The sequence below is a fragment of the Panthera leo genome, chromosome C2 (genome assembly GCF_018350215.1).
Source record: "Panthera leo isolate Ple1 chromosome C2, P.leo_Ple1_pat1.1, whole genome shotgun sequence".
Lineage (NCBI taxonomy): Eukaryota > Metazoa > Chordata > Mammalia > Carnivora > Felidae > Panthera > Panthera leo.
Genome location: NC_056687.1, coordinates 2,003,163 through 2,026,810, shown reverse-complemented (window position 1 = coordinate 2,026,810; position 23,648 = coordinate 2,003,163). Strand labels below are relative to the sequence as shown.

General features: G+C 56.8%; 3 protein-coding genes across 4 annotated transcripts in view; all 3 read right to left on the bottom strand.

Annotated features, from left to right (window-relative positions):
- The window catches only part of TSPEAR (thrombospondin type laminin G domain and EAR repeats), a 28,209-nt gene extending 17,680 nt beyond the window's left edge, over window positions 1-10,529 (bottom strand). Inside the window, exons 1-8 of the mRNA XM_042902934.1 lie at window positions 10,467-10,529; window positions 10,211-10,312; window positions 8,876-9,114; window positions 6,908-6,998; window positions 5,066-5,222; window positions 3,573-3,704; window positions 2,652-2,878; window positions 1,032-1,218 (exon numbers count right to left, since the gene is read on the bottom strand). Coding sequence (XP_042758868.1) covers window positions 1,032-1,218; window positions 2,652-2,878; window positions 3,573-3,704; window positions 5,066-5,222; window positions 6,908-6,998; window positions 8,876-9,114; window positions 10,211-10,312; window positions 10,467-10,529 — 1,198 coding nt within the window. The remainder of the gene's footprint in view (window positions 1-1,031; window positions 1,219-2,651; window positions 2,879-3,572; window positions 3,705-5,065; window positions 5,223-6,907; window positions 6,999-8,875; window positions 9,115-10,210; window positions 10,313-10,466) is intronic.
- Window positions 10,530-11,498: 969 nt separating this feature from the next.
- On the bottom strand, window positions 11,499-12,415 carry LOC122198581 (keratin-associated protein 10-12-like). Of its 2 annotated transcripts, none has more exons than XM_042903284.1 (2): window positions 11,727-12,415; window positions 11,499-11,603 (listed from the first exon to the last, which is right to left on the bottom strand). In XM_042903284.1, exons 1-2 carry the CDS (start codon window positions 12,393-12,395, stop codon window positions 11,499-11,501), a joined length of 774 nt encoding a protein of 257 aa, XP_042759218.1. In that variant the 5' UTR covers window positions 12,396-12,415. The 2 variants fall into 2 exon arrangements, with proteins under 2 accessions (XP_042759218.1, XP_042759217.1); XM_042903283.1 differs by having other exon boundaries at window positions 11,499-11,620; window positions 11,729-12,415.
- Window positions 12,416-20,166: 7,751 nt separating this feature from the next.
- On the bottom strand, window positions 20,167-20,991 carry LOC122198582 (keratin-associated protein 10-12-like). Its single transcript, XM_042903285.1, has one exon. The coding sequence runs from the start codon at window positions 20,989-20,991 to the stop codon at window positions 20,167-20,169; it is 825 nt and encodes a 274-aa protein (XP_042759219.1).
- Between the last annotated feature and the right edge of the window lie 2,657 nt (window positions 20,992-23,648).

The window sequence follows — 23,648 nt, the reverse complement described above, 5'->3', positions numbered from 1 at the left end:
CACCGAGGCCTCTGGCCGCTGGGCACCTTCCCTGCTCACCCCGCACTCCCTGCCCCTGCGCCCAGAGGAAGGCCCTCCCTGGGTCCCCGCCTTTGAGGGCTCCAGACCTGTTGCCCCGCGGCCCTCGGTCTTGGAGACGGGGCCCCAACCCTTCCTTAGCCTCACTGCTCACACTGCCCCCTGCTGTCTCCCTCTGAGAGCCCCCTGCCATCACTGTCCCCCACAGGTCAGGCCTTTGCACTTCCTGACCCTCTGTCCGGAAGGCCCCTCCCCACAACATGCTCCCAGGAGCCCCCCTGGCTGGGCCAGCCTCTCTCGGAACACTCATTTCCCTGGGGAGCACTGGGGAGTGGGCCCTGGGGTCCCCCTGCCCATGAGCCGGGAGGCAGGGCTCCTCCCCCACGGGTTGTGGGCAGAGCTGCCCTGAACCCTGCCCTCGAGAGTTACACACCCAGGAAGGGCCTGCTGCGGTCACTCAGGCCGTCACCGACCCAGAAACCAGGCTTCCCGGCCTCTGCCAGGCCTGTCCCCCCCACCGCACCCGCTGTGTCACAGGGTCTGTGTGCAGAAGGCATGTTCTGGGGCAAACAAGCCCCCCCCCCATCCTTCCAGCGAGTCTGTTCTGCCAGCCGGAGTCCACGCCGACGTCCCTCCAGGGGACACGGGCATGCCGGGCGAACAGCTTGCCTTCACACCTGTCTCAGTCACCTCCTCCGGGAAAGTTAGTCACTTGGTTGGTTAGTCAGTCGGGTGGTCAGTTTCGAATGCGGCAGTCTGTGCAGCCGGGCGGCCCGCGTTTCCGTAACCGCTCTCCCAAGGGCAGGCACCCGCACGGACTGTGCCTGCCTGTCCGCCTGCCCGGACGCTGACAGGGTGCTCAGGTGTGTTCGCCCTCAGACGTCACTGTCAGATGGCCAAGCCCGAAGAATCAGGCTGGGTGTGGCTTATTATAACGTGGTCATGAGGTGAGGGTTCGGGTGAGTCAGCTCCCCGCCCCGTGGCTCCCTTCCAGGTGGGAGGCCACAGCCTACCTTCCCTGTGGTTGGCCACGGCCAGGAAGTGCTCCCCGGCCATCTCGAAGGCTTCCCAGTCCCGGGCGCTGTGGGTGGGGACCCTCTGGTACGGTGTGAACCTCAGCTTCCTCTGGCTCCATTTGTAAATGACAGAGAACTCCTGGCCCTTTTCATTCGGTTCAAAATTAGCCACAGCCAGGAAGATCTGAAAGACAGGACCCGGGACACTTGGTTCTTGTCACCTGTGCGAGGGGCCTGGGGCTGATCTTCTGAGCACCTGCGTCTCTGTCCGATGGCCACTGTCTCTCCGGATCTGTCAGTCACGTTCATCAGTCTGTTGTCTCCATTTTTGTCTCCAAAATCAGGAACGGCTCTGTGCACAGAACCGCGCTCATCACCCGGACGAGCAGAAACACACGATCACGTCCTCCTCCCGCACAGACGCACATGTTGTCACGTAGCTGAGTAGGACACGCAAGTGCCCAACGTGGGACGGGACCAGGAGGCAAGCCGGCTCGGCGCGTGGGGTGTGTCCGCTGAGCCCGGAAGCGAGCGTGCGCTCAGTGAGCCCGGCACCTGCCTCGGTGAAATGTTTTTCTGAATTTCCTAATATTTCTTGACGTGAAGTTAACGTTTCTTAGGGGCCCATGGGTGGCTCAGTTGGTTAAGCGACTGACTTTTGATTTCGGCTCAGGTCATGATCTCACGGTTGGGGGATCGAGCCCCGCACTGGGTTCTGAGCTGACAGTGTGGTGCCTGCTTGGGATTCTCTCTCTCTCTCTCTCTCTCTGCCCCTCCCTGCTCGTGCTCTCGCACTCTCTCTAAAATAAAAAAAGAAGTTTGCATTTTTTATAATGAAAATGTCGTCAACCAAAAGGCCGGAGCACCAGTCACTCACCCGCCATGCTGGACTGGGAGCACGGCCGGGCCATGGTGGGCGGTGGCCTAGAGGTCTGTCTGACCTGCTGGCTGTTTCCTCATCAGGGTGCACCTAGTGAGGGCAGGGCCGCACGGGGCACACTCGTGTTGGCGAGTGAGCGCTTTGGAGGACGGGCACGGGGTCGTGGGGGGAGGCCCTCGGCCACTGACACTGCAGCAGAGGGTGTCGGGGCTGGGGAGAGAGTGCATCGTGCTGGGGGCGCGGCTCAGACCACCCCCCCCCCCCCCATACCCTCTGGTCCATCCAGCCCCGGCTGGGAGGGGGCTGTCCGTGAGGGTCTCACACCTTCACCTAAGGGCCTGTCCCTCTCTGTTTGGACACCGCATGTCCTCGGGACCTGGAGTGAGTCAAGGAGACAGGACCGTGGTCGTCCACATCCTGAGATGCTTTCTATGCTGTTGACCAGCTCATCAAGTGAGCCAACAAGCTCTCGATTTAGTCACAATGGGTCTACATGGACTTGACCGCATCTTAGGAAAGGTCTTGTCTTTATTTTGTAGGAAGCCCAAGGCACGTCACACTTTGGGCTTAGAGACCCCACCAAGTGTCTGATCTCGAAAGCCCCTCAGAACCTGAGTAAGACTTTGAAACCACGAGGAATACTCTTCCCGTATTTCCTACGGAAGGGGTCCCAACCTTTGGACTCCGGGTTTCTCCAAGATAAGAGGGATTGAGAAAGTCGCCGAACGCAGACTTGCCTTCTTCCCAATGGTGAAGTGTCTCCAGGACTGTGCCTGGTGCGTGGGAATGTTCTGGTAGGAGGCGAACTTCCCATCGGTCCACTTGTAGATGGCGGATGTGGCTTTGCGGTTGGCGGCTGCCACGAAGAGCCCGGCCTCGGGGATGGCAAAGACCTCGATGCCCAGCGTCTCTGAGTCGGTGAACAGGCTTTGATGTTCTTCCACGTAGTCCAGTTTCTCCTTGGCTGGCGGTAGAAACGTGGGGACCCGCTTAATGCCTCCCCGCACGGCAGCCGACAGGCCGGCTTGGGAGTGTGACCCCAGGGCCCCGAGCCGTGACCCCACAGCATCAGCGACTGCCAGGGCGGTTCGCCTGGGGGCATTTCACCCTCAGGGAGAGGCCATCAGGGGAGGCTGTGCGGGTTTTAGGGTCTATGCGGCGCCCAGGGACGCTGAGGGGACGGAACTGACGTGTCGCGTCCTCATTAGACATTTCCCACGCCTGCTGCTCCTACACAAAGCTGTGCCCATGAGCAGCGGGGTCAGCGGCCGAGGGCGGCGGCTGCAGCCAGCTCCCATTTCCCGTGGGTGACTGTCCAGAGCGCCCTGGGCGACCTCGACCCCCCTGTCCCCACGCGGAAGGCTCTGCCAAAAGGTCCCAGGGGAACAGCATGCATCCAGGCTCCTGGTGTCATCCCCAGCATGTGTGACAGGGGCAGACACGGCACGAGGAGGGTGTCCCCTCGACGGGGACTGGACATGCATGAGGGGAGGGGTGGCGAGCCCTGCCCCCCTCGCGCCCCGCCCGGGAGGACACACGTCTCCAGGTTGAATATGCAGCCTGCTGTCTGGGGGGGTCCTCCCTATTCCCAAGTCGCGCTGGCTCCAAGAAGAACCCCCGAGTCCCCAGAGCCCCAGGAGGCGCGCCGCCCTCCTCACCTGCTAACACGGAGACCCACTGGCTGTCCACACACAGGAACAGCCCCTTCCGGCTGGCATCAAACCAGAACTGGGCATCCTCCATTTTGGTGCACGGAGGCCGGGACCCCAGAGTCACCTTCAGGTCGGTTTCTGGGGGGAACAAGGAAGGGGAGTGTCCAGAGAGCATGCTCCCTGGAGGAGGACCCCTGACCCAGGCGGTCCCACCTTTGCCTCTGCCTGTGGGGACCATGAGGACACAGGGGTCTCCATCGTGGCCTGCTCCCCCCCGGGTGTCCGTGGGGCGGGATGCACGCCGTCCGGCTTCCTGCCAGCCTCACCGCCCACTCCGGAGGGCGGCCCTCCTCCCCTTGGAAAAGCCTTGGTGATCGCACACCCACTGCCCTGCTCGCCGCTCAGACCTCTCTCCCTGGCGTCAGTTTATCTAAGCTTGAGTTTTGCCTAATTCCGCGGCGTTTGACCCCATCGCTGCTGGTGGTTACACCTCATTTCGAGCCAGGCCCGCACGTCCCGATGATGCCGCGTGGCGGGTTCACAGCGACGTCGTTGTCGCCGCCAAGCCGACACCCGCACCTCGACTGTGACCGGGGGCACCTCGACCTGACGTAGCGCCCAGCAGAGGCCCAGGGGGGCAGTCCTGCCTCCCGCCTACTCCGAGATGACGGGACACGTGCAAAACTCCCGTGTAGCATATGAAAATTCCACTGTGCAGGGAAATTATTTTCCTCTGTGTCTCTTCTTTCACTATAAAAATCATTCAAAGTTGTACCGTTCCTACAAAATTATTCAACATAGCATGACAACAAACTGCATCAGTTTATAGACTATTAAAGCTCTCTCCAGCACGATAGAAAAAGCTACAGCTGGTGCTTCTGGGAGTTTGGAAACCCCATCCCAGGAGGGGAGTGTAAAGGCGGATGTGCTTGAGGGGCGTCCCCTGACTGGTGAGGCATGACCATGAGGCTCAGGAGGGGCTGGGGCTGTCTCCCCCGCCTCGCTGAGTGGTGGGGGCTGCAGTGGGGGCGGGATCCGGCTTCGCCGGGGCGGGGTGTGTGGCTTACATACGCAGCATGGTGACTTCAGCCCCAGGAGACGCAAGCACGGGCTAAATGCTGGGGACCCTCTGGGCTGGGGGGTCACGGACAATTGGCATGTGCCTCTCACAGTTTGGGGTCCCCGCTGGGGTGGGGGCTGAGGCTTAGATGTCTATCAGAGAGGGATGGGGGTAAAGACCCCAAATACTGCTCTGGGGACAAAACAGGCAGCAGATGGAAGTCAGAGGCTCAAGAGAAGGAAGACGAGGTCAGGGAACAGCACTGGGGGCCCAGGTAGAACCAGGCTCTCTGGTGGCCATTGGGTGGGACCCCTGCCCATCTGCATCAAGCCAGTCCCTTTGTCAACTTAATAGTCACCTTCCTTTCTCTGTTACCAAGTGACAAGGCTCTCAGGGTCTGCCATAAGTGAGGGGGAGTGGGTGGCTTTGACCTACTAACCATAGGGATATTTTAGCACCTCATTATCTTCTGGCTTCCCCGGGGGGCCCTGCAGGACTGGGGGGACGGACAGCACAGCCAGCTCGGGACTCCTGCAGGGACAGAGCCTTGGGGTGGCATCCGAGCCAGGCAGTAAGACCAGCTGCCTCACCAGGCCCTGCAGAGAGACGGAGAGCATGCTCAGAACATCGTTGCTAGAGACTGCTTGGACCCACCCCTGGGCTCAGCCTGGCCAGACCCTGGTGGAGGGGTGAGAATGAGGACTGAGGGTCTGGCCACCTCAAGAGCCAGGTGAGAAGAGTCTGCTAATAGGTTGGGAGTGTGGGGAGCACTGGAGCAATGGTGGATAATTCTACACTGTTCTAAGGTAACAGCCACGGAAGGGGTTTTTCCTGTGAACCAGCCTAGAGTGACTGGGCTGCATTGTTCATCCATTCATCTGTCCATCTGTCTGTTCATCCATCACCCATCCATCCATCCCCCCATCCCCCCACCCATCCATCCATCCCCCATCCATTCACCCATATGTCCATCCATCACCCATCTGCCCATCCATCCACCCATCCCCCATCCATTCACCCATATGTCCATCCATTACCCATCCATCCACCCATCCATCCACCTATCCATCCATCCATCCATCCATCCATCCCCCATCCACCCATCCATCCACCTATCCATCCATCCATCCCCCCATCCACCCATCCATCCATCTATCCATCCCCCATCCACCCATCCATTCACCCATATGTCCATCACCCATCCATCCACCCATCCATCCACCTATCCATCCATCCATCCATCCATCCATCCCCCCATCCACCCATCCATTCACCCATATGTCCATCCATCACCCATCCATCCACCCATCCATCCACCTATCCATCCATCCATCCATCCATCCCCCCATCCACCCATCCATTTACCCATATGTCCATCCATCACCCATCCATCCACCCAACCATCACTCACCCATCCATCCATCCCCCATCCATTCACCCATATGTCCATCCATCACCCATCTGTCCATCCATCCATCCATCCACCCATCCATCCATCCATTCATCTATCACCCATATCTCCATCCATCACTCATCCACCCATCCACCCATCCATCCATTCACCCATCCATTCACCCATATGTCCATCCATCACCCATCCATCCACCCATCCATCACCCATCCACCCATCCATTCACCCATATGTCCATCAATCACTCATCCATCTATCTACCCATCTGTCACTCAGCCTTATGTTCACCCACCTATCCGTCCATCACTGATCCTTCCATCCATATGTCCGCCCACCACCCATACAGTTATCCATGTGTCCATCCATCCATCCAAACATGCCATCCACAAATATTCACCAAGCACCTATTATATATCACGCATGGGTCTAGAAACTGGACACAGTATGGAACAGGGTCCCTCACCTGCACTCTATGGGAGAGACAGCCAGTGAGCAAACACACAGCTGGTCTGAGAGTGGTGAGGGCTATGGAGGAAAGACAACCAGGAGAAGGGGTTGGGTGCAAGCCTCATCTTCTCCAAGTGGTAGGGGAAGGTCTCCAAGGAGGATGACATGGGGTGGGGTCCTGAGGGTGTGATCTGTGGTGACAGTGGGGATGACTGTGCCAGGAAGAGGGAACGGTGAGTGAAAAGGCCCTGTGGCAAATTGTGCCTCGCAAGTGTGGAGCCCCATGTACCCCAGGGCTCCCTGCTCCCGTGTGGCACACGCCGATCTGTCGGATCAGAGTGTGAGGACACGGGGCCTGTAGTGACGGCCCTTCTGTGAGCACTGCTGTTGGGAGGCCAGACAGGCAGCCCCTCCCGTGCTTACCGTGAACAGGCCTTTGGTCCTCTTCCGGCTGCCGATGAAGAATCGGGCTCCTCGCACCGAGAGGGTGGCCGGGAAGGGCACGTCAGCCATTCTGAAAACATTTGAGGGTGGCTTTAGGGCCATGGGAGAGCAGCGTCACAGCCCGTTTATGCAGAAAAGGACAGGGGAAGCAGTGCACGGGGGTATCAGTTTCCCAGGGTGGCTGTAATGAACACCACATACTGGGGGCTTAGGTGGCAGATTACCCACAGTTCTGGAGGCCGGGAGTCTGACGTCAGGGCGTTGCAGGGTCCCGCTCCCTCTGGAGGCTCATCCAGCTCTGGGCTTTCTGGTATTCCCTGGCCTGTAGCTACATCACCCCCTCTGCCTGTCTTCACGTGGCCTTGTCTGTGCCTCTCCTCTTCTTATAAGGACACCAGGCTCTGGATCAGGGCCCGCCCGACTGCAGTCATGACCTCAACTTAACTTGACTACACCTGCAACGACTCTGTCTCCAAGCAAGTTTGCATTGCAGGGTTCTGGTGGACGTGAATTTGAGGAGCGTTCTTTTCCCCAGGACAGGAGTCTTCCGCAAAAGTGTGGCCACAGAGGTGTCCGTTCAGGGGTTCTCCCATCTCTCTGGAAACTCTAGTGGCCTCCAGCGGTACTGGGTCCCCAGCCTGCCCACCCTCCACCACGCCTGTGGGGAAACGGATGGTGTCCGGGCGGGAGGGGTCCTCGCTGGTGGCCTGGGAGGCGTCGGCAGATGTGGCCAGAGCTGGGTCTTGACGCGGAAGTGGACCCTGCACCCCGAGGGTGGGGGGAAGGTGGGTGCCTGCTGGAGGGGAGGGCCTGACTGGAGCCTCTGGGGTGGATGAGCCAGGCATCTCCCCCTGTAAGAACCTGCTCCCTCCAGGCCTGCATCGGGCTGCAGCTGGCCGTGGTGAGGCCACTTTCTGAGCGCCGTCCCAGAATCCCCCGTGCTCTGATCACAGTGCGCCCTCCGTGGTGCCCACGAGGCCTGTGACGCCCGGCCCCCAGGCCCCGGAGTCCTCCTTGGCCACCACTGGCTGTAGCCGCGGCGCCTTCCCTCCCCTTCCTTGGCCCCCTCCCCCTCCGCATCACAGAGCTGCTCCCACTGCTGGGTCCCCACCGTCATCACCCTGGTAAAGGTCCTGATGCGCTTGGGAGCAGAGACGGATTTAAACAAAGTGTCCGAATGGCAAAGAATCTTTTTATTATGGAATAAGCTTCATAGTAACAGAGCAAAGTAAGATTCTACCTCTGAAAGTAGTATCTGGAACAATGATAGATTTTAATGTAAACCAGAAAATGTGTGATTTAAGAGAGTCACCAGCCCCACTGAGCCAGGATGGTCGTCACGAGCCGGAGGGACTATGGGGACCGATGCTCCCTGGTCCAGCCTAGTGACCAGTCGATGGCGAGGGCAGGGATGGACCTCAGGCTGCTGGTGCCTGGGGCTGTGCCGAAGCTGCCAGAAGGGCGACTCTGCGTGTTTATTTGGAGTTAGAGTGACTATTCACTCGTCCCGACGGGCAAACCGGGTCTTAGGCCAAACCATGTGTTGAAAATCACAAAGCAGGAGCTGGGCTCCAGTCAGGCTGCAGGTTCAGTTTGGCTCTGGTGCCTGAACTCTCTGTGACCTTCCTCTGCGTGTTTCCTGATGGTGACCCCGCTCTGCAAGGCACAGTCCCCCCCCCCCCCCCCCACCCAAGTCCAACCTACCTGGCCTGGGCACCTGCACTCGCCCCCACCCACTGCGGCTGCTCTGGAGGACGGGTTTGGTGGGCGACCCTGCTGATGACCCTGCGCTCCCGCTTCAGGGGATGGTCCCTAAAGATTGTTCGCCCACGGGCCCGAGCCCAGGGCGCACGGTGCCCGCAGCACCCGGCCAGCCGGCCCGCCCCGCGGCCCTGGACCCGCCGTGTCCGGCAGCATCCGGCCCTCCCCGGACGCCCCCCTACCTACATGTCCGCGGGGACGCCGCAGTCCGCGGTGAGGGAAAAGGATCCTTTGGACACGGCCAAGACCAGCGTGTGCCATTGGTTGTCCATCAGAGCGGGACTGAGGAAGGTCACGCGGGTTTGCCAGGCCCCCGCCGCGTCCTGGCTGAGGAACAGGAAGTGCAGCCTGGTGGGCGAGTACCGCAGACCCAGCAACAGCCCGTCAGACTCCTCCGTCACCACAGTGAACAGGTATTCATTCTTCTGCAAGAGAGGGCGGGGCAGGGGGCGGGGCAGGTGAGGGCGGGGCAGGGGAGGGAAGGACAGGTGAGGGAAGGGCAGGGCAGGGGGTGGGCGCAGGGGAGGGCAGGGCAGGTGAGGGTGGGGCAGGAGAGGGTGGGACAGGGGAGGGGGACAGGTGAGGGTGGGTCAGGGGGTGGATGCAGGGGAGGGGGGACAGGTGAAGGTGGAGCAGGAGAGGGTGGGACAGGAGAGGGCGGGGCAGGGAGGGTGGGGCAGGGGAGGGGGGACAGGGGAGGGTGGACAAGTGAGGGTGGGACAGGGGAGGGCGGGGCAGGGGAGGGGGGACAGGGGAGGGTGGAGCAGGGGAGGGGGGACAGGTGAGGGGGGGACAGGGGAGGGAGGACAGGTGAGGGCAGGGCTGGGATGGGGGAGACAGGGGAGGGTGGAGCAGGGGAGGGGGGACAAGGGAGGGCGGGGCAGGAGAGGGTGGGGCAGGGGAGGTGAGACAGGGCAGGGCGGGGCAGGAGAGGGAAGAGCAGGGGAGGGCTGGGCAGGGGAGGGGAACAGGGGAGGGTGGGACAGGGGAGGGCGGGGCAGGGGAGGCATTGACAGGTGGGGGAGGAGGGGGGGGACGGGCAGGGGAGGGCGGGGCAAGGGGAGGCAGGATGGGTGAGGGAGGATAGGCAGGGGAGGTGTGGGAGGGGAGGTGTGGCGGGAGGACGGGGCTCACAGGGCAGGGCCTACTGCAGTGACCAAGGTCTGTGATCCACCAAATCCCTGCTCCAACCTGTCAGGGTGGCCGCTCTCAGAAAACCAGAAACTAGTGCGGGTGAGGATGTGGAGAGACGGGAAGCCGTCCGCCCCGGTGGTGGGATTGCCAAACGGTATAGCTGTTCTGGAACACAGCCCGCGGTCCCCGGAAAAGTTACTGTAGGACTGTTACGTGACCCCGCAAGCCCACCTCCGACGCCCGACAGGACTGACAGCAGGGTCCCCGAGAGAGGCACCCACGTCCGCAAAGGTAAGTGTGGGAGCCGCGGCGGTGAGATGCGCTCTAGCCATACAGCGGAATGTTACTCAGCCTCACAAAGAGGCTTCAGCGTCCACACGCACGAACCCGGGGGACGTCACGCCGAGTGAAGTAGGCCATCACCAGGGACAAATACCGCGCGGCCCACTTCTGTGAGAGACCTAGTGCAGTCACGTTCAGGGGCGGAGCCTGGAACGGGGGGCGCCAGGGCCGGGGAGGCGGGGAAGGGGGCCGGTCGGGGAAGGCGGAAAAGTCTGGACAAGGACGGCGGGATGGCTGCGCTGAAATGGACACGGAACGCTTTCTGTCACGTCCATCTCAACACCACTAAACCTCCACGAGCCTCCGCCACCAAGACGGTGACCCGGAAACACCAGTAAGGCCAGCCGCACGTCGTACGACGCATCCTGGATTATCCGTCGTTGCGGTTTAGGGTCTATTGCTTCCCAGCCTAACACAGGGAAAGGGGCCACGGCATGAAAGTGACCAGCCGGGCGCCAGGGCCGGGGGAAACTGTGCACTGTGGTTTCTGCAGCGAGCCTCGGCCAGGGGCACTGGGACCAAACCCGTGCAACCGTTCCGCTGAAGAAATTAAAGCCTCCGTGGCCCTCGTATTTAAACTTAACACCTAAGCCAGTAAAATACACTTGGCGTGGCCTGGGTTATGCGGCCTGTGTGCTGAGGGCCACGCGTGGCCCCGTTAGTTTCCACGGTGGGATGCCCAGCCTGCACTTACCTTCCACAGGGTAGGGAGTGGGGGTGAGGCGTGGAAGCCAAACCCACTAACTCAGGACAGAATCCTCACATGGTGACGGTTGGGACGTGGGCAGGTGGCCGGGAAGGAGCACTGACCTCGCAGCTATGGCACCTGCTGGGACCGAATCCCCACATCCCCCTGTTCTGCCTTTGGGCACTGGGCCCAGCAGCGCGGAGCTTCCTGGGCCAGGGCGTGAGCCCCACCCGTGGCCCTGCCCACACGAGGTAGGCCCCGCCTCTGGGACTGCTCAGTCCCTCCTTCCTAGAAATGTTCGTGGCTGGAGGAGACCCTGTCTGGGCAAAACCCTGGGGTCTCCGCACCCCCATGAGGGTCAGATGAAAGGAAACAAATCGGCCGGTGAAGTGAGTTTATTGGGCTTCCTGAAGAGGTGCTGACAGGTTAGGAGTCAAAGCCAAGTGACCCAAGCAGAGAAAGGGGGCAAGAAGGACCGGTGACCCAGAACAGGTGCAGGTGCCTCCTGGGAGCAGAAGCCCCAGGAAGCTGCGGGGTCAGCATTCCTGGGAGGCAGGAGGTCAAGGTCAGGCCTGATGGGTGGCCAGGAGGACCAGAGTCACCAGGTGGGACCTGAGCCTGGCTGGCCCTGGGGGCACGTGCCCATCAGCAGCAGGACTGGCCTGAGGCGGGGCCGCAGCAGGCAGGGCGGGGGCACGCAGGGCGGCAGAGCAGGGATACACTGGAGGAGGGTCTGCAGCAGGGGCTGGGCTGGCAGCAGGAGGGGGCTGAGCAGGGGGAGTCCTCACAGCACACAGGGGTGCAGCAGACGGGCTTGCAGCAGACAGGGGTGCAGCAGGTGGGCCTGCACACGGGGCTGCAGAGCAAGGACACGCAGGAGGCTGGGCGGCAGCAGGAGGAGGCAGGGGCGCAGCAGGCGGACCTGCACACGGGGCGACAGAGCAGGGACACGCAGGAGGAGGGTCTGCAGCAGGGGCTGGGCTGGCAGCAGGAGGGGGCTGAGCAGGGGGAGTCCTCGCAGCACACAGGGTTGCAGCACACGGGCTTGCAGCAGACAGGGGTGCAGCAGACGGGCTTGCAGCACACAGGGGTGCAGCAGTCTTCCTGGCAGGGGGAGGAGGTGCAGCAGGATGGCTGGCAGCATGAAGAGGTTGTGCAGGGGGAGTCCTCACAGCAGACAGGGGTGCAGCAGACGGGCTTGCAGCACACAGGGGTGCAGCAGACGGGCTTGCAGCACACAGGGGTGCAGCAGACGGGCTTGCAGCACACAGGGGTGCAGCAGACGGGCTTGCAGCACACAGGGGTGCAGCAGACGGGCTTGCAGCACGCAGGGGTGCAGCAGTCTCCCTGGCAGGGGGAGGAGGGGCCGCACAGGAGGGTCAGGCAGGGGGCCGGGGCGCAGCACGGGGGCTCGCAGCAGCTCTCTGGGCAGTCGTCCACCTGCCAGGGGGAGTCGGGGCAGGAGTCCGAGGCCCCGGGCAGGCAGACGCGGCTGCCATAGCTCAGGTCGCTGGAGCAGACGGACAGGGTGGACGCGGCCATGGCGGGGGCGGTGGGGCTGCAGGAGGGAGTGTGTGGGGGTGTGTGTGTGAGTGTGTGTGTGTGAGTGTGTGAGGAGTTCCAGCTGTCTGTCGGCTTTTATACCTCCCAGCTGTGTGTTGTCACCAAGACTTCCCTTTCCTTGTTGGTGTTTTGACTGAGTCCTGAGAGTGTTTATTGCTTCTGGTTTATTTACACTAAAGAGTTTGCTGCTTGGAAAATGCCTGTCATGGTTAAGGACTGGGTTGGCCCCTGACTAGTTTTGGTTCTCTAAGCAAACACCACAGGAAAACACTAGAGTCCTGGAGCCCTGCGGGCATGCAGCCTGCTCACTGCCCAGTGCGCCCTGATGCCCGGGGGCTTGCAGCGGTCCAGGTGAGCACCGTGCATCCCCGGGTCTCAGCGAGCAGAAGGACCGGAACGCCGGGACAGGTCTGCCCATTGGCTGCAGGACGTCCGCACACCGAGTGCTGAGTGGAGGCCAGGCAGTCAGGAGTGAATGGGAAGGGGACAGAGTGTCTCAGCGCAGAACGACAGAGATGGACTGTGCAAAACCTAAGAGAAACAGACGATGTGCACAGCATCCAACGTTCATCAGAGAAGCTTTCCAGGAAGACCGATCGACAAAAGGCAACATTTCTCAGAGCAGAAGGAGATGTGGTCTTCGGAGGTGGAATCTGACCAAACGTGGGATGAGATACACAGAGAATGCTGCACGTGGGGACACACCGGTGAGCTGTCTTACACCAAACCTAAAGAAGCATCCTGGAAGCTTCCAGAGAGATCGGAAGGGATTGGAAGCAACTCAGCGAACCGAGACGCGTAAAGACCTGGAACCACATCTGCAAAGCTGGAGGGAGATGGGATCGATTACGCGGCAGCACTGAGCCCTCTGGTGCACGGGACGGGAAGGTTCGCGGCTGCTCCGAGAACCTGCTACTCCCACACCGTCTATGAACGCAGACGTGACTCCGTGGGCCAGCAAAACTCGGTGCAGAAACAAAGAGAAGCAGAACATAACAAATAATCAAGAGCAAAAAAAAAAAAAAAAAAAATTCAGCAAAGAGCAGATTGCAGTCCTCGATGTCTTCAGGGGAAGAATTTTGGCCGCTTGGCCTTACAGAATCTATAGAGCAACTGTTCACTGTCCCACCCTGCGTCCCTCTACGTTTCACTAGTTCTGTGGCGGCACCATGCGGAAGCCCCTTGTGTTCCCCATCCCAAACCCCTGCCACCACTGACTCTCAGTCACTACAGTTGTGTCTTTTCTAGAATGTCCTATGCATACAGTATGCAGCCTTCCGGGTCTGGCTTCTTTCATTTAGCAGAATGCACTGGGCTTCATGCATGTTGTGAACTGACAGTTCTCTTCTCTTTACTGCTGAGTGGACTCCACTGTATGGACGTACCACAACTTGATTATTCTGTCGACGGGTGAAGGACATTTTCTTTTTTTTTTTTTCTTCTTCTTTTTAAAAAAAAAATTTTTTTAACGTTTTATTTATTTTTGAGACAGGGAGAGACAGAGCATGAACAGGGGAGGGTCAGAGAGAGGGAGACACAGAATCTGAAACAGGCTCCAGGCTCTGAGCTGTCAGCACAGAGCCCGACACGGGGCTCGAACTCACGGACCGCGAGATCGTGACCGGAGCCGAAGTCGGCCGCTTAACTGACTGAGCCCCCCAGGCGCTCCGGGTGAAGGACATTTTCATTGCTTCCTGCTTTTGAGGGTTATGAACAGGCTGCCACAAACATCGTGTGCAGGTTTTTGCAATGCAGCGAGTTTTTATTTCTCCAGGGTAAGCACCTAGGAGTGGCGTCGCTGGGTCACAGGGCAAGAGCCTGTTTAACGTGATAAGAAACCACCAAACTACAGGGCGCCTGGGTGGTTACGCATCTCTCGATCTCGGCTCAGGTCATGATCGCACTGTTCGTGGCTCCAAGCCCTGCATCGGACCCTGTGCTGATAGCACCGAGCCTGCTTGGGATTCTCTCCCTCCCTCTCTCTCGGCCCCTCCCCTGCTTGTGCACATGCTCTCTCTAAATAAATAAATAAATAGCAGCCAAACTGTTTTGCACAGTGGCTGTGCCTTTTTGCGTACCCTCCCCCTCCCAACAGCACGGAGAGCCCTAGTGGCCGTGTATCATTGGCAGCACTTGAGGCTGCTGGCTTTCTGTTAAACAGTAGCCATTCTAATCTGTGAGCAGGGGTATCTTCCTGTATTTGCCTCTGCATTGCCCTGATGACGAACGGCGTCGAGCATCGTTTCACGTGTTTATTTGCCATCCATGCGTCTTTTTGGTATTTCTGCAAGGGCTCAGGACCCTCCCCTTTGTAGGTTTTCTTGACATTGAATTTTGAGAGTCCTTTATGCACTGCGGATGCATACGGTGGAGCCCCGGCTAACACGGGAGTTACCGTCAAACATTTGTGTATAACTTTGACTCCCCAAGACCTTAACTGTTTCTTGCCTGCTGTTGACCGGAAGCCCTACTGATCACGGACACGGTCAATGGACACGGATCTGTATGTTGTGTATCTTTTACCAGCTTTTTTGAGGAGCATTCAGAGTTAATACGGGTAAAGTCCAATTTATCAATTTTCGTCTTTTTCAGACCATGCCTTTGGTATTAAACCTAAGAACTCCGCCCAACACACGGTCACAATGTTCTCCTGTGTTTTCTTCTGCAAGTTTAAAACGTTCACATTTTACATTTAGGCCCAGGATCAATTTTGATTACGTTTTTACACTAAGCGTAAGGTATGGGTCAAGATTCACTTTTTTTTTTTTTTGCATATGGACATCTAGATGTTCCAAACACACTGTGTCACTGATGTGTCAGAAATCAGTTGCCTGTTTTCGTGTGGGTGTGTGTGTCTACCCTGTTTCATTAATCTGCACGCTTCTGTCCCTTTGCCGACATCACATTGTCTTGATTACTATAGTTTTAAAGCAGATCTGGAATCAGGTGGTGAGCTCCACTAACTCTGTTCATCATATTCACATGGTTTGGGTAGTGGAGCTTCTTTGCCTTTCCAAATAATTTTAGAATTAGCTTGTTCAGATTGACAAAAATCTCTTGCTGGGATTGCCTTGAATCTGTGGATCAGTCTGGAGGTAACTGACGTCACGACAATTACTCGACCGTAACCTAGAACACAGTCGAGCTCTCCGTTTATTTACGTCTTGTTAAATTACTCCCATCAGTATTTTTTATCATTCTCATGCACACATTCTGTGAGATTTATACCTAAGCTTTCATTTTTCATTCTGTTGTAAATCAAACTTTTAAACAAAAATTTTCAGTTTCAATTCTTTATTGCTATTATCTACAAATGAATCGGGGCTCCTGGGTGGCTCAGTCGGTTGAGCATCCGACTTCAGCTCAGGTCGTGATCTTGTGGTTTGTGAGTTCCAGCCCCGTATCCGGCTCCTTCGGATTCTGTGTCTCCCTCTCTGTCTGCCCCTCCCCTGCTCACACTCTGTCTCTCTCTCTCAAAAATAAGCAAAACATTTTAAAAAATTAAAAAAAAAGAAATGAATTAACTTGGTGGCACCTGGTGTCTCAGTCAATTAAGCATCCAACTTTGGCTCAGGTCATGATCTCGCAGTTTGTGAGTTCAGCCCCACGTCGGGGTCTGTGCTGACAGCTCAGAGCCTGGAGCCTGCTTCAGATTCTGTATCTTCCTCTCTCTCTGAAACTCCCCTGTCTGTGCTCTGTCTCTTTCTCTCAAAAATAAATAAACGTCAAAAAAAATTTTTAATAAAAAAAATAAATGAATTAATTTTTATTATTTTAGGCTTACATACTTCAACTTTGCCAAACTCTCTTATATTTCTAGGAGTTTTTTTGTTTATTCTTGGGGGTTTTCTATGTGGATGATCATGTCCTCTGGGAATGGAGACAACTGCATTTCTTCATTTTCAATATGCATGCGTTTTATTTCTTTTCCTTGCTTGTTGCACAGGTAAGGCTTCAGCGTGATGTTGAACAGGAACAGTGAGAGAGGACATCTGTATCTTCTTCCTGATCTTTAGCAGAAAGCATTCAGTCTTTTACAATTAAGTATGATGTTGGCTGTAAGTTTTTCATAGATGCCTTATATCAGGTTCAGAGTTTATTCAATCGTTCCTAGTTCACTATAAACTTTAAAAAAGTTAAACAGGAGGGAACACTCCCCAACTCATCTTATGAGATTTATAATCCTGTGACAACAAAGCCAGGCAAAGACACTACAGGAACAGAAAACTACAAAACAATATCCCTTATGAACATTGATGCAAAAATCTTCCATAAAACACTAGCAAATTGAATTCAGCAGCAGAGTAAAGGAATTATGCACCACAACCAAGGAGGACCTATTTCTCGAATTTAAGGGTGGTTCCACATATGAAAACCAGTCAATATAATAGCCAACATTACCAGAAGAAAGAAAAAAGTACATGATCATCTCAATTGATGCGGAAAAAGCATTTGAAAAAGTTCAACACCCTCTCATGATAAAACACTCAACAAATTAGGAGTAGAAGGAACTACCTCAACAAAATAAAATATATATGTGAAAATCCCACAACAAACATCATACTCAACAGTGAAAGACTGAGAGCTTTTCCTGTAAGATCAGGACAGACAGAGATGCCCACTTTCACTGCCTCTATTCACCACAGGACTGCAAGTTCTAGGAGAATAGTTAGAGAATAAAATACAGTAGCCCAAATTGGAAGGGAAGAAGTAAAATCGACTCTGTTCACAGGCACTGTGATCTTATTTGTAGAAAACCCTAAGGACCCGTTAGCACTAGCAAATGAGTTCAGAAAGACAGCAGGATACAAAGTCAAAATTCAGTTGCGTTTCCATACATTGCTAATGAACAACCCCAAAAGGAATGTATAAAACAATTCCATTTACGATTGCACCAAAAAAGAATAAAGTAAAATGAATTAACAACCACGGAGGTGAAAGCTGTACAACGAAAACTACAAAACATTGCTGAAACACAGTAAGGAAGACAAATAAATGGAAAGGCATTCCATGTTCAAGGATTGGAACACTCAATATCGTTACGATATCACTGTCATCTCAGGCAATCTACAGATGTAACACAATCACTACTGAAATCTCAGTGAGGTGTTTTACTGAAACCTAAAACCCCATCCTTAAATTCATGTGGAATCAAGGGATCCTGCATAGCCAAAACAATCCTGAAAAAAAAAAAAAACCACAAAGCTAGAGGACTCCTACTCCTTGATTTCAAAACTACAAATCTATAGGAAGGCAAACCATAAGAGACTCTTAAATACAGAGAACAAACTGAGGGTTGATGGGGGAGGGGAACAGGTGATGGGCACTGAGGAGGGCACTTGTTGGGATGAGCACTGGGTGTCGTATGTAAGCGATGAATCATGGGAATCTACTCCCAAAGCCAAGAGCACCCTGTACGCGCTGTAGGTTAGCTAACTTGACAATAAATTATGTGAAAAAAAAAACTACTACAAAGCTACAATAATGAACACAGGGTGATACTGGCATAAAAACAGACATACAGACCAATGGAATAGAGTCCAGAAATAAACATATGAGGTGAAATCATTTTTGAAAGAGCACCGAGTCCATTCAATGGAGAAATGACAGTCTCTTCAGCAAGCGGTGCAGGCAAAACTGACTATCCCCAGGCAGAAGAAGGTAAGTGGACTCTTACCTCACACCATACACAAAAATGAACTCAAAATAGACCCATGACCTAAAAGGAAGACCTGAAACTATAAAACTCTTAGAAGAAAACACAGGACAAAAGCTTTGCAACATTGGATTTCGCAGTGATTTCCTGGATGTGATACCAGAGGCACAGGCAACATACGAAAAATACAAAAAGTGGCCTTCACAAAAATTGTAAATATTTTGCATCAGAAGGCAATACCAATGGAGAAGAAAAGGTAACCTAAATAAAATGAGAGAAAATATTTGAAAATCATGTGATAAGAAATTATATATAACACGTGTGGAGAATTCCCAAAACTCAACAACAAGAAGCAAAACAACCCAATTCCAAAATGAGCAAAGGACTTGAATGGACATTTTTCCAAAGAAGAAGTACAAATTACGTGACCTATAAGCATGTGAAAGAGGCTCCACGTTACTAATCACTAGAGAAACACAAATCAAAACTACCATGAGAAGCCACCTTACGTCCATAGAATAATATAGAATAATATGGAATAATATAGAATATATATTATATTATATAGAATATTCACGCAAATAGAAACACAACGAGGAGATAACACGTAATCTACATACGTAACAAGGAGAAAATAAGTGTTGATGAGGACGTGGACAAACCGAAGTCCTCGCGTGTCGTTAGTAGCAGTGAGAAAAGGCCCAGCTACCGTGGAAGCTTGTGTGGTGGTTCTTGAAGGAGTAGCAACGGACTTACTCTATGGTCTGGGGATTATACTGGGAATATGCTCAGAAGAACTGCAAGTAGGGATTCGAAGAGATGCTTGGACACACATGTTCACAGTGACCCCGGTGCCCTCAGCAGATAGATGGATGAGCAGATGTGGCCCATCCATACCGTGGAACGTTATTCAGCCGTAAAGGGAAGCAAGTCTGACTAGAACACGGATGAGGCATGAGGACACTGGGCCGAGTGGAATGTGATTCCACTTATGTGAGGAGCTTCAGAGACAGAAAGCAGAAGCGTGGGCTCCAGGGCCGGGGAGGGGACACGGCAGAGCCCAGAGGGTCTCAGGTGGGGAGACCGCTGGGACGGGGCCTCTTCTCCAGCACTCTGACCCCAACACTGTCTGCCCGGGCTTTCCCCAAGGCCATCTATGGAACTCGGGGTCCTTGGAGTTCCGTGGGGTTCGCCCTCCTGCACGGGGGCTGGAGATCCTGTCCAGGTGGTGAGGGTACCAACAGTGACAGGAACCTTGCTTATCTCCCTCACAAGTGCACTGGTTCCACGCGTCTTGGGCCCGGGATCTGACACCCTTGCTTCATGATCTTGTCAACTTTCAGAGTTGGCCCAGGTGGGAAGGAATCCCGTCCCCGTCACCCCATCTTGGCTGGAGCACTGCCTCCCCCGCTCCATCACCTTTCTGCTAAATGGGTAGAGCCCGTGGGAGGAACACAGGACGACCCCAGGCCCATAGAGGATGTCCTCCCTATGGGAGAACTCCGTGGAGCACCCAGACCCACTTGTCTGGGGCCTGTTTGCCCAGATGGGGCTGTGGGTGGAAACGGGCCAGGGGCTGAGAACCCCCAGACCATGACCCGTGTGCAGGTGACCAGCCTGGGAAGCCCTGAGCACTGGGCCCACCGGCAGAGCTTCCTGGGCCAGGGCGTGAGCCCCACCCGTGGCCCTGCCCACACGAGGTAGGCCCCGCCTCTGGGACTGCTCAGTCCCTCCTTCCTAGAAATGTTCCTGGCTGGAGGAGACCCTGTCTGGGCAAAACCCTGGGGTCTCCGCACCCCCATGAGGGTCAGATGAAAGGAAACAAATCGGCCGGTGAAGTGAGTTTATTGGGCTTCCTGAAGAGGTGCTGACAGGTTAGGAGTCAAAGCCAAGTGACCCAAGCAGAGAAAGGAGGCAAGAAGGACAGGTGACCCAGAACAGGTGCAGGTGCCTCCTGGGAGCAGAAGCCCCAGGAAGCTGCGGGGTCAGCGTTCCTGGGAGGCAGGAGGTCAAGGTCAGGCCTGATGGGTGGCCAGGAGGACCAGAGTCACCAGGTGGGACCTGAGCCCGGCTGGCCCTGGGGGCACGTGCCCATCAGCAGCAGGACTGGCCTGAGGCAGGGCCGCAGCAGGCAGGGCGGGGGCACGCGGGGCGGCAGAGCAGGGATACACTGGAGGAGGGTCTGCAGCAGGGGATGGGCTGGCAGCAGGAGGGGGCTGAGCAGGGGGAGTCCTCACAGCACACAGGGGTGCAGCAGACAGGGGTGCAGCAGGTGGGCCTGCACACGGGGCGGCAGAGCAGGGACACGCAGGAGGCCGGGCGGCAGCAGGAGGAGGCAGGGGCGCAGCAGGCGGGGCGGGGGCACACGGGGCGGCAGAGCAGGGACACGCAGGAGGAGGGTCTGCAGCAGGGGCTGGGCTGGCAGCAGGAGGGGGCTGAGCAGGGGGAGTCCTCGCAGCAGACAGGGGTGCAGCAGATGGGCTTGCAGCACACAGGGGTGCAGCAGTTTTCCTGGCAGGGGGAGGAGGTGCAGCAGGACGGCTGGCAGCATGAAGAGGTTGTGCAGGGGGAGTCCTCACAGCAGACAGGGGTGCAGCACACGGGCTTGCAGCACACAGGGGTGCAGCACACGGGCTTGCAGCACACAGGGGTGCAGCAGACGGGCTTGCAGCACACAGGGGTGCAGCAGACGGGCTTGCAGCACGCAGGGGTGCAGCAGTCTCCCCGGCAGGGGGAGGAGGGGCCGCACAGGAGGGTCAGGCAGGGGGCCGGGGCGCGGCACGGGGGCTCGCAGCAGCTCTCTGGGCAGTCGTCCACCTGCCAGGGGGAGTCGGGGCAGGAGTCCGAGGCCCCGGGCAGGCAGACGCGGCTGCCATAGCTCAGGTCGCTGGAGCAGACGGACAGGGTGGACGCGGCCATGGCGGGGGCGGTGGGTTGGAGGAGGGAGTGGGTGTGGGTGTGGGTGTGTGCGTGAGGAGTGCGTATGTGTGCCGGGTACCCTGGGACGCCATGGCTTTTATATCTGCCCCGGGCTTGTGTTGTCCCCACAGGAGCCTCACCCCCTTCCTTGTTGGTGTGGTGCCAGGTCAGGGAAGCCACATTAGATGAGTCAGTTGCCCAGGAGGTTCTGATGACCGCCTGACTGGGGTCTGGCCCTCGGGGAAGCCGGGGTCCCTGTGGGGAGTCAGGGAAGTGGGTGTCCGTGCCTCCCTGTGGCAGACGGCCGTGACGGCCCCCCATGGGGCGGGTTGTGGCTGCACCGGGTTCCACGGGTTACGTGGGAGAAAGGTGCAGACCTGCTCCCACTGCCCCAGGGGGCCCAGGAGGACATCAGGTCCCGTGGGGGGGGCCACGTGCTGGGCGGGAGCAGAGGGCAGCGTCGCAGGCACCTGGTGCCACTGGGAGCCTGGGGTCGTTGGTCTGTCATATGCACACCCGCGGCAGAGATGCGGGGGTGTGGCCGCGGGGCGTGAGGGTCCCAGCACACAGACGGCAGCCCCAGGAGGGAGGCAGGCAGCCGGGGCGGGTCTGTCTCTTACGCCCATGGGTGCACGGTGCTCCCATGGGGGAGGCGGTGTGGGTGTCACAGAAGCAGTGATGACAGCACAGGACAACTCTCAGAGATTTTGGTGATTCCGTGGCATTGACGGGGATCTGGGCGGTGCCCTGGTGTAAGCTCGAGGGGTGACGGGGCAACAGCAGGGGACAGCGTCTTGTGCCAGCCAGGAGGCGGACGGCGGGTCTGCAGGATCCTGCCCTGGCGACGGTGTCCCCCTGATAGAACCCAGCAGTGAAGCCACGTGGGCCTGGGGGTTTCTACGTGGATTTGTTTGAAATTATAGATTCACCAGAAGTTATAAAAAATTATACCGGGAGCTCCTGTCGCCCTTTACGCATTTCCCTCAGTGATGGCCACTTGTGTAACGTTAGCACAAGTCACAACCAGGAGATCGGCCACCCAAGATCCCACCACATTTACCCACATCGGTCTGTGTGTGTGTGTGTGTGTGTGTGTGTGTGTGTGCATCTCAGTGTGCGTGTGTCTCTGTGTGGGCACGCATGTGCCTCTCTGCAGTGTTCGTATTTGTGGATCATACGGCCACCGCGGTCAGTGTGGGCGCGACCGGAGGCCCCCTCCAGTGCCCCTGACGGCCACACCCCACACCCAGCACATGCATCCCTGGCCGCGCACACCCGCCTCTCCACCTCTACTCCTTGGCTGTACCGAGGCCGTTGCCGAAGTGGAATCACGCACCAGGCCACTGTCGGAGGTTTTCTCGTACTTGGCTCCCTTGAGACGCAGGCACGGTTCTGTGGTCCGATGCCCTGTCCCGCTTTACGGTTCGCCTGCTGAAGGACGGGCGGGCTGCGGGAAGGTTCTTACGGACACATCCAATGTCTTTAATAGAACGGGGCTGTTCGGGTTATGTATTTCCTCTTGAGTGGAGAAATACATTCTTGTCCATTTCACTGGGGTTGTCGAATCCACGCACGTCACGTGGCTCATGATGTCCCCTTATCACACTTCCTGGGGGGTCCGGGGGGCCTCCAGTGAGGCTGCTCCCCTCATTGTCCGTGTCAGCGATCGGCAGCTTCTCTGCCAGTACCTTCTTTGCCTCTCCCTTCCTTCTCTCTCTGCAAGGAGCATTAAGGGACTAGAGTGGGACGCTGTGAAACTCCACGACGGGTCTGGGTTCGTGGAGGGGCTGAGATGCAACCGTGGGGGTCCCAGGGCGCAGGACCAGTACGCTGCTTGGCCATTCAGTTTCCATCGAAATTTCACTCACGCACAGGTGGCCTTCAGCGGGTGCCCGTGCCCTCCACGCCCCATGGCTGAGCACAGCACCCCCTCACCCCAGGACGATGCCCCAGAGCACACAGTGTGGACAGAGAGAGCACATCTCCTGAAGACTGCGCGAGAGTGATGGACACTCGTGGATCCACAGCAACGCTCAAAAGAAGACGTCAGGCGACGTGGGATGCAAGAAGATATGGTCCCAGTGAACCCAGAACAGAAAGCCATCGTGTGCAGGTGATGGGGGGGGGGGGGTGGGCGGGCAGGAATTCAACGTCTTAGGAGAAGACCCTCAAAATAGCACTAATGACGATGTTGGTGACATTAGCTACCATTTTCTGAGTCAGTGGGGGCTCTGAGCATTTCACATCTGGTAACCCACTTAATTTTCACATCAACTAAGTGACACGTCATTCCATACTGCGAATGAACAGAGGAGGGAGCCTGGGCACAGAGAGGTTAAGCAACCTACTCAAGGTCATGCAGCCCAACGTGGCTGACGCGGGACTGAAGCCAGCGCATACGGGATCTACGCTCTAACCAGGACTTCCTCATTCCTAAGAAAATGGTGGAAGACAGCAAGTGTTCAAGGAAATTGAACACCAAGCAGCTGGATTAAAGACTCACAACAGAAGCAGGAAAGAGCAATCATGTCAGCAGTCGGAAGGACAAACGCTGGTGGTACCCCCAAAACACAAGAAAACAGCCACAGATGTGGTCAGACAGCATGTAACGCACGGACGGGGTGTTCAGCTGAGACCAAACGCGATAACCCAGTGGC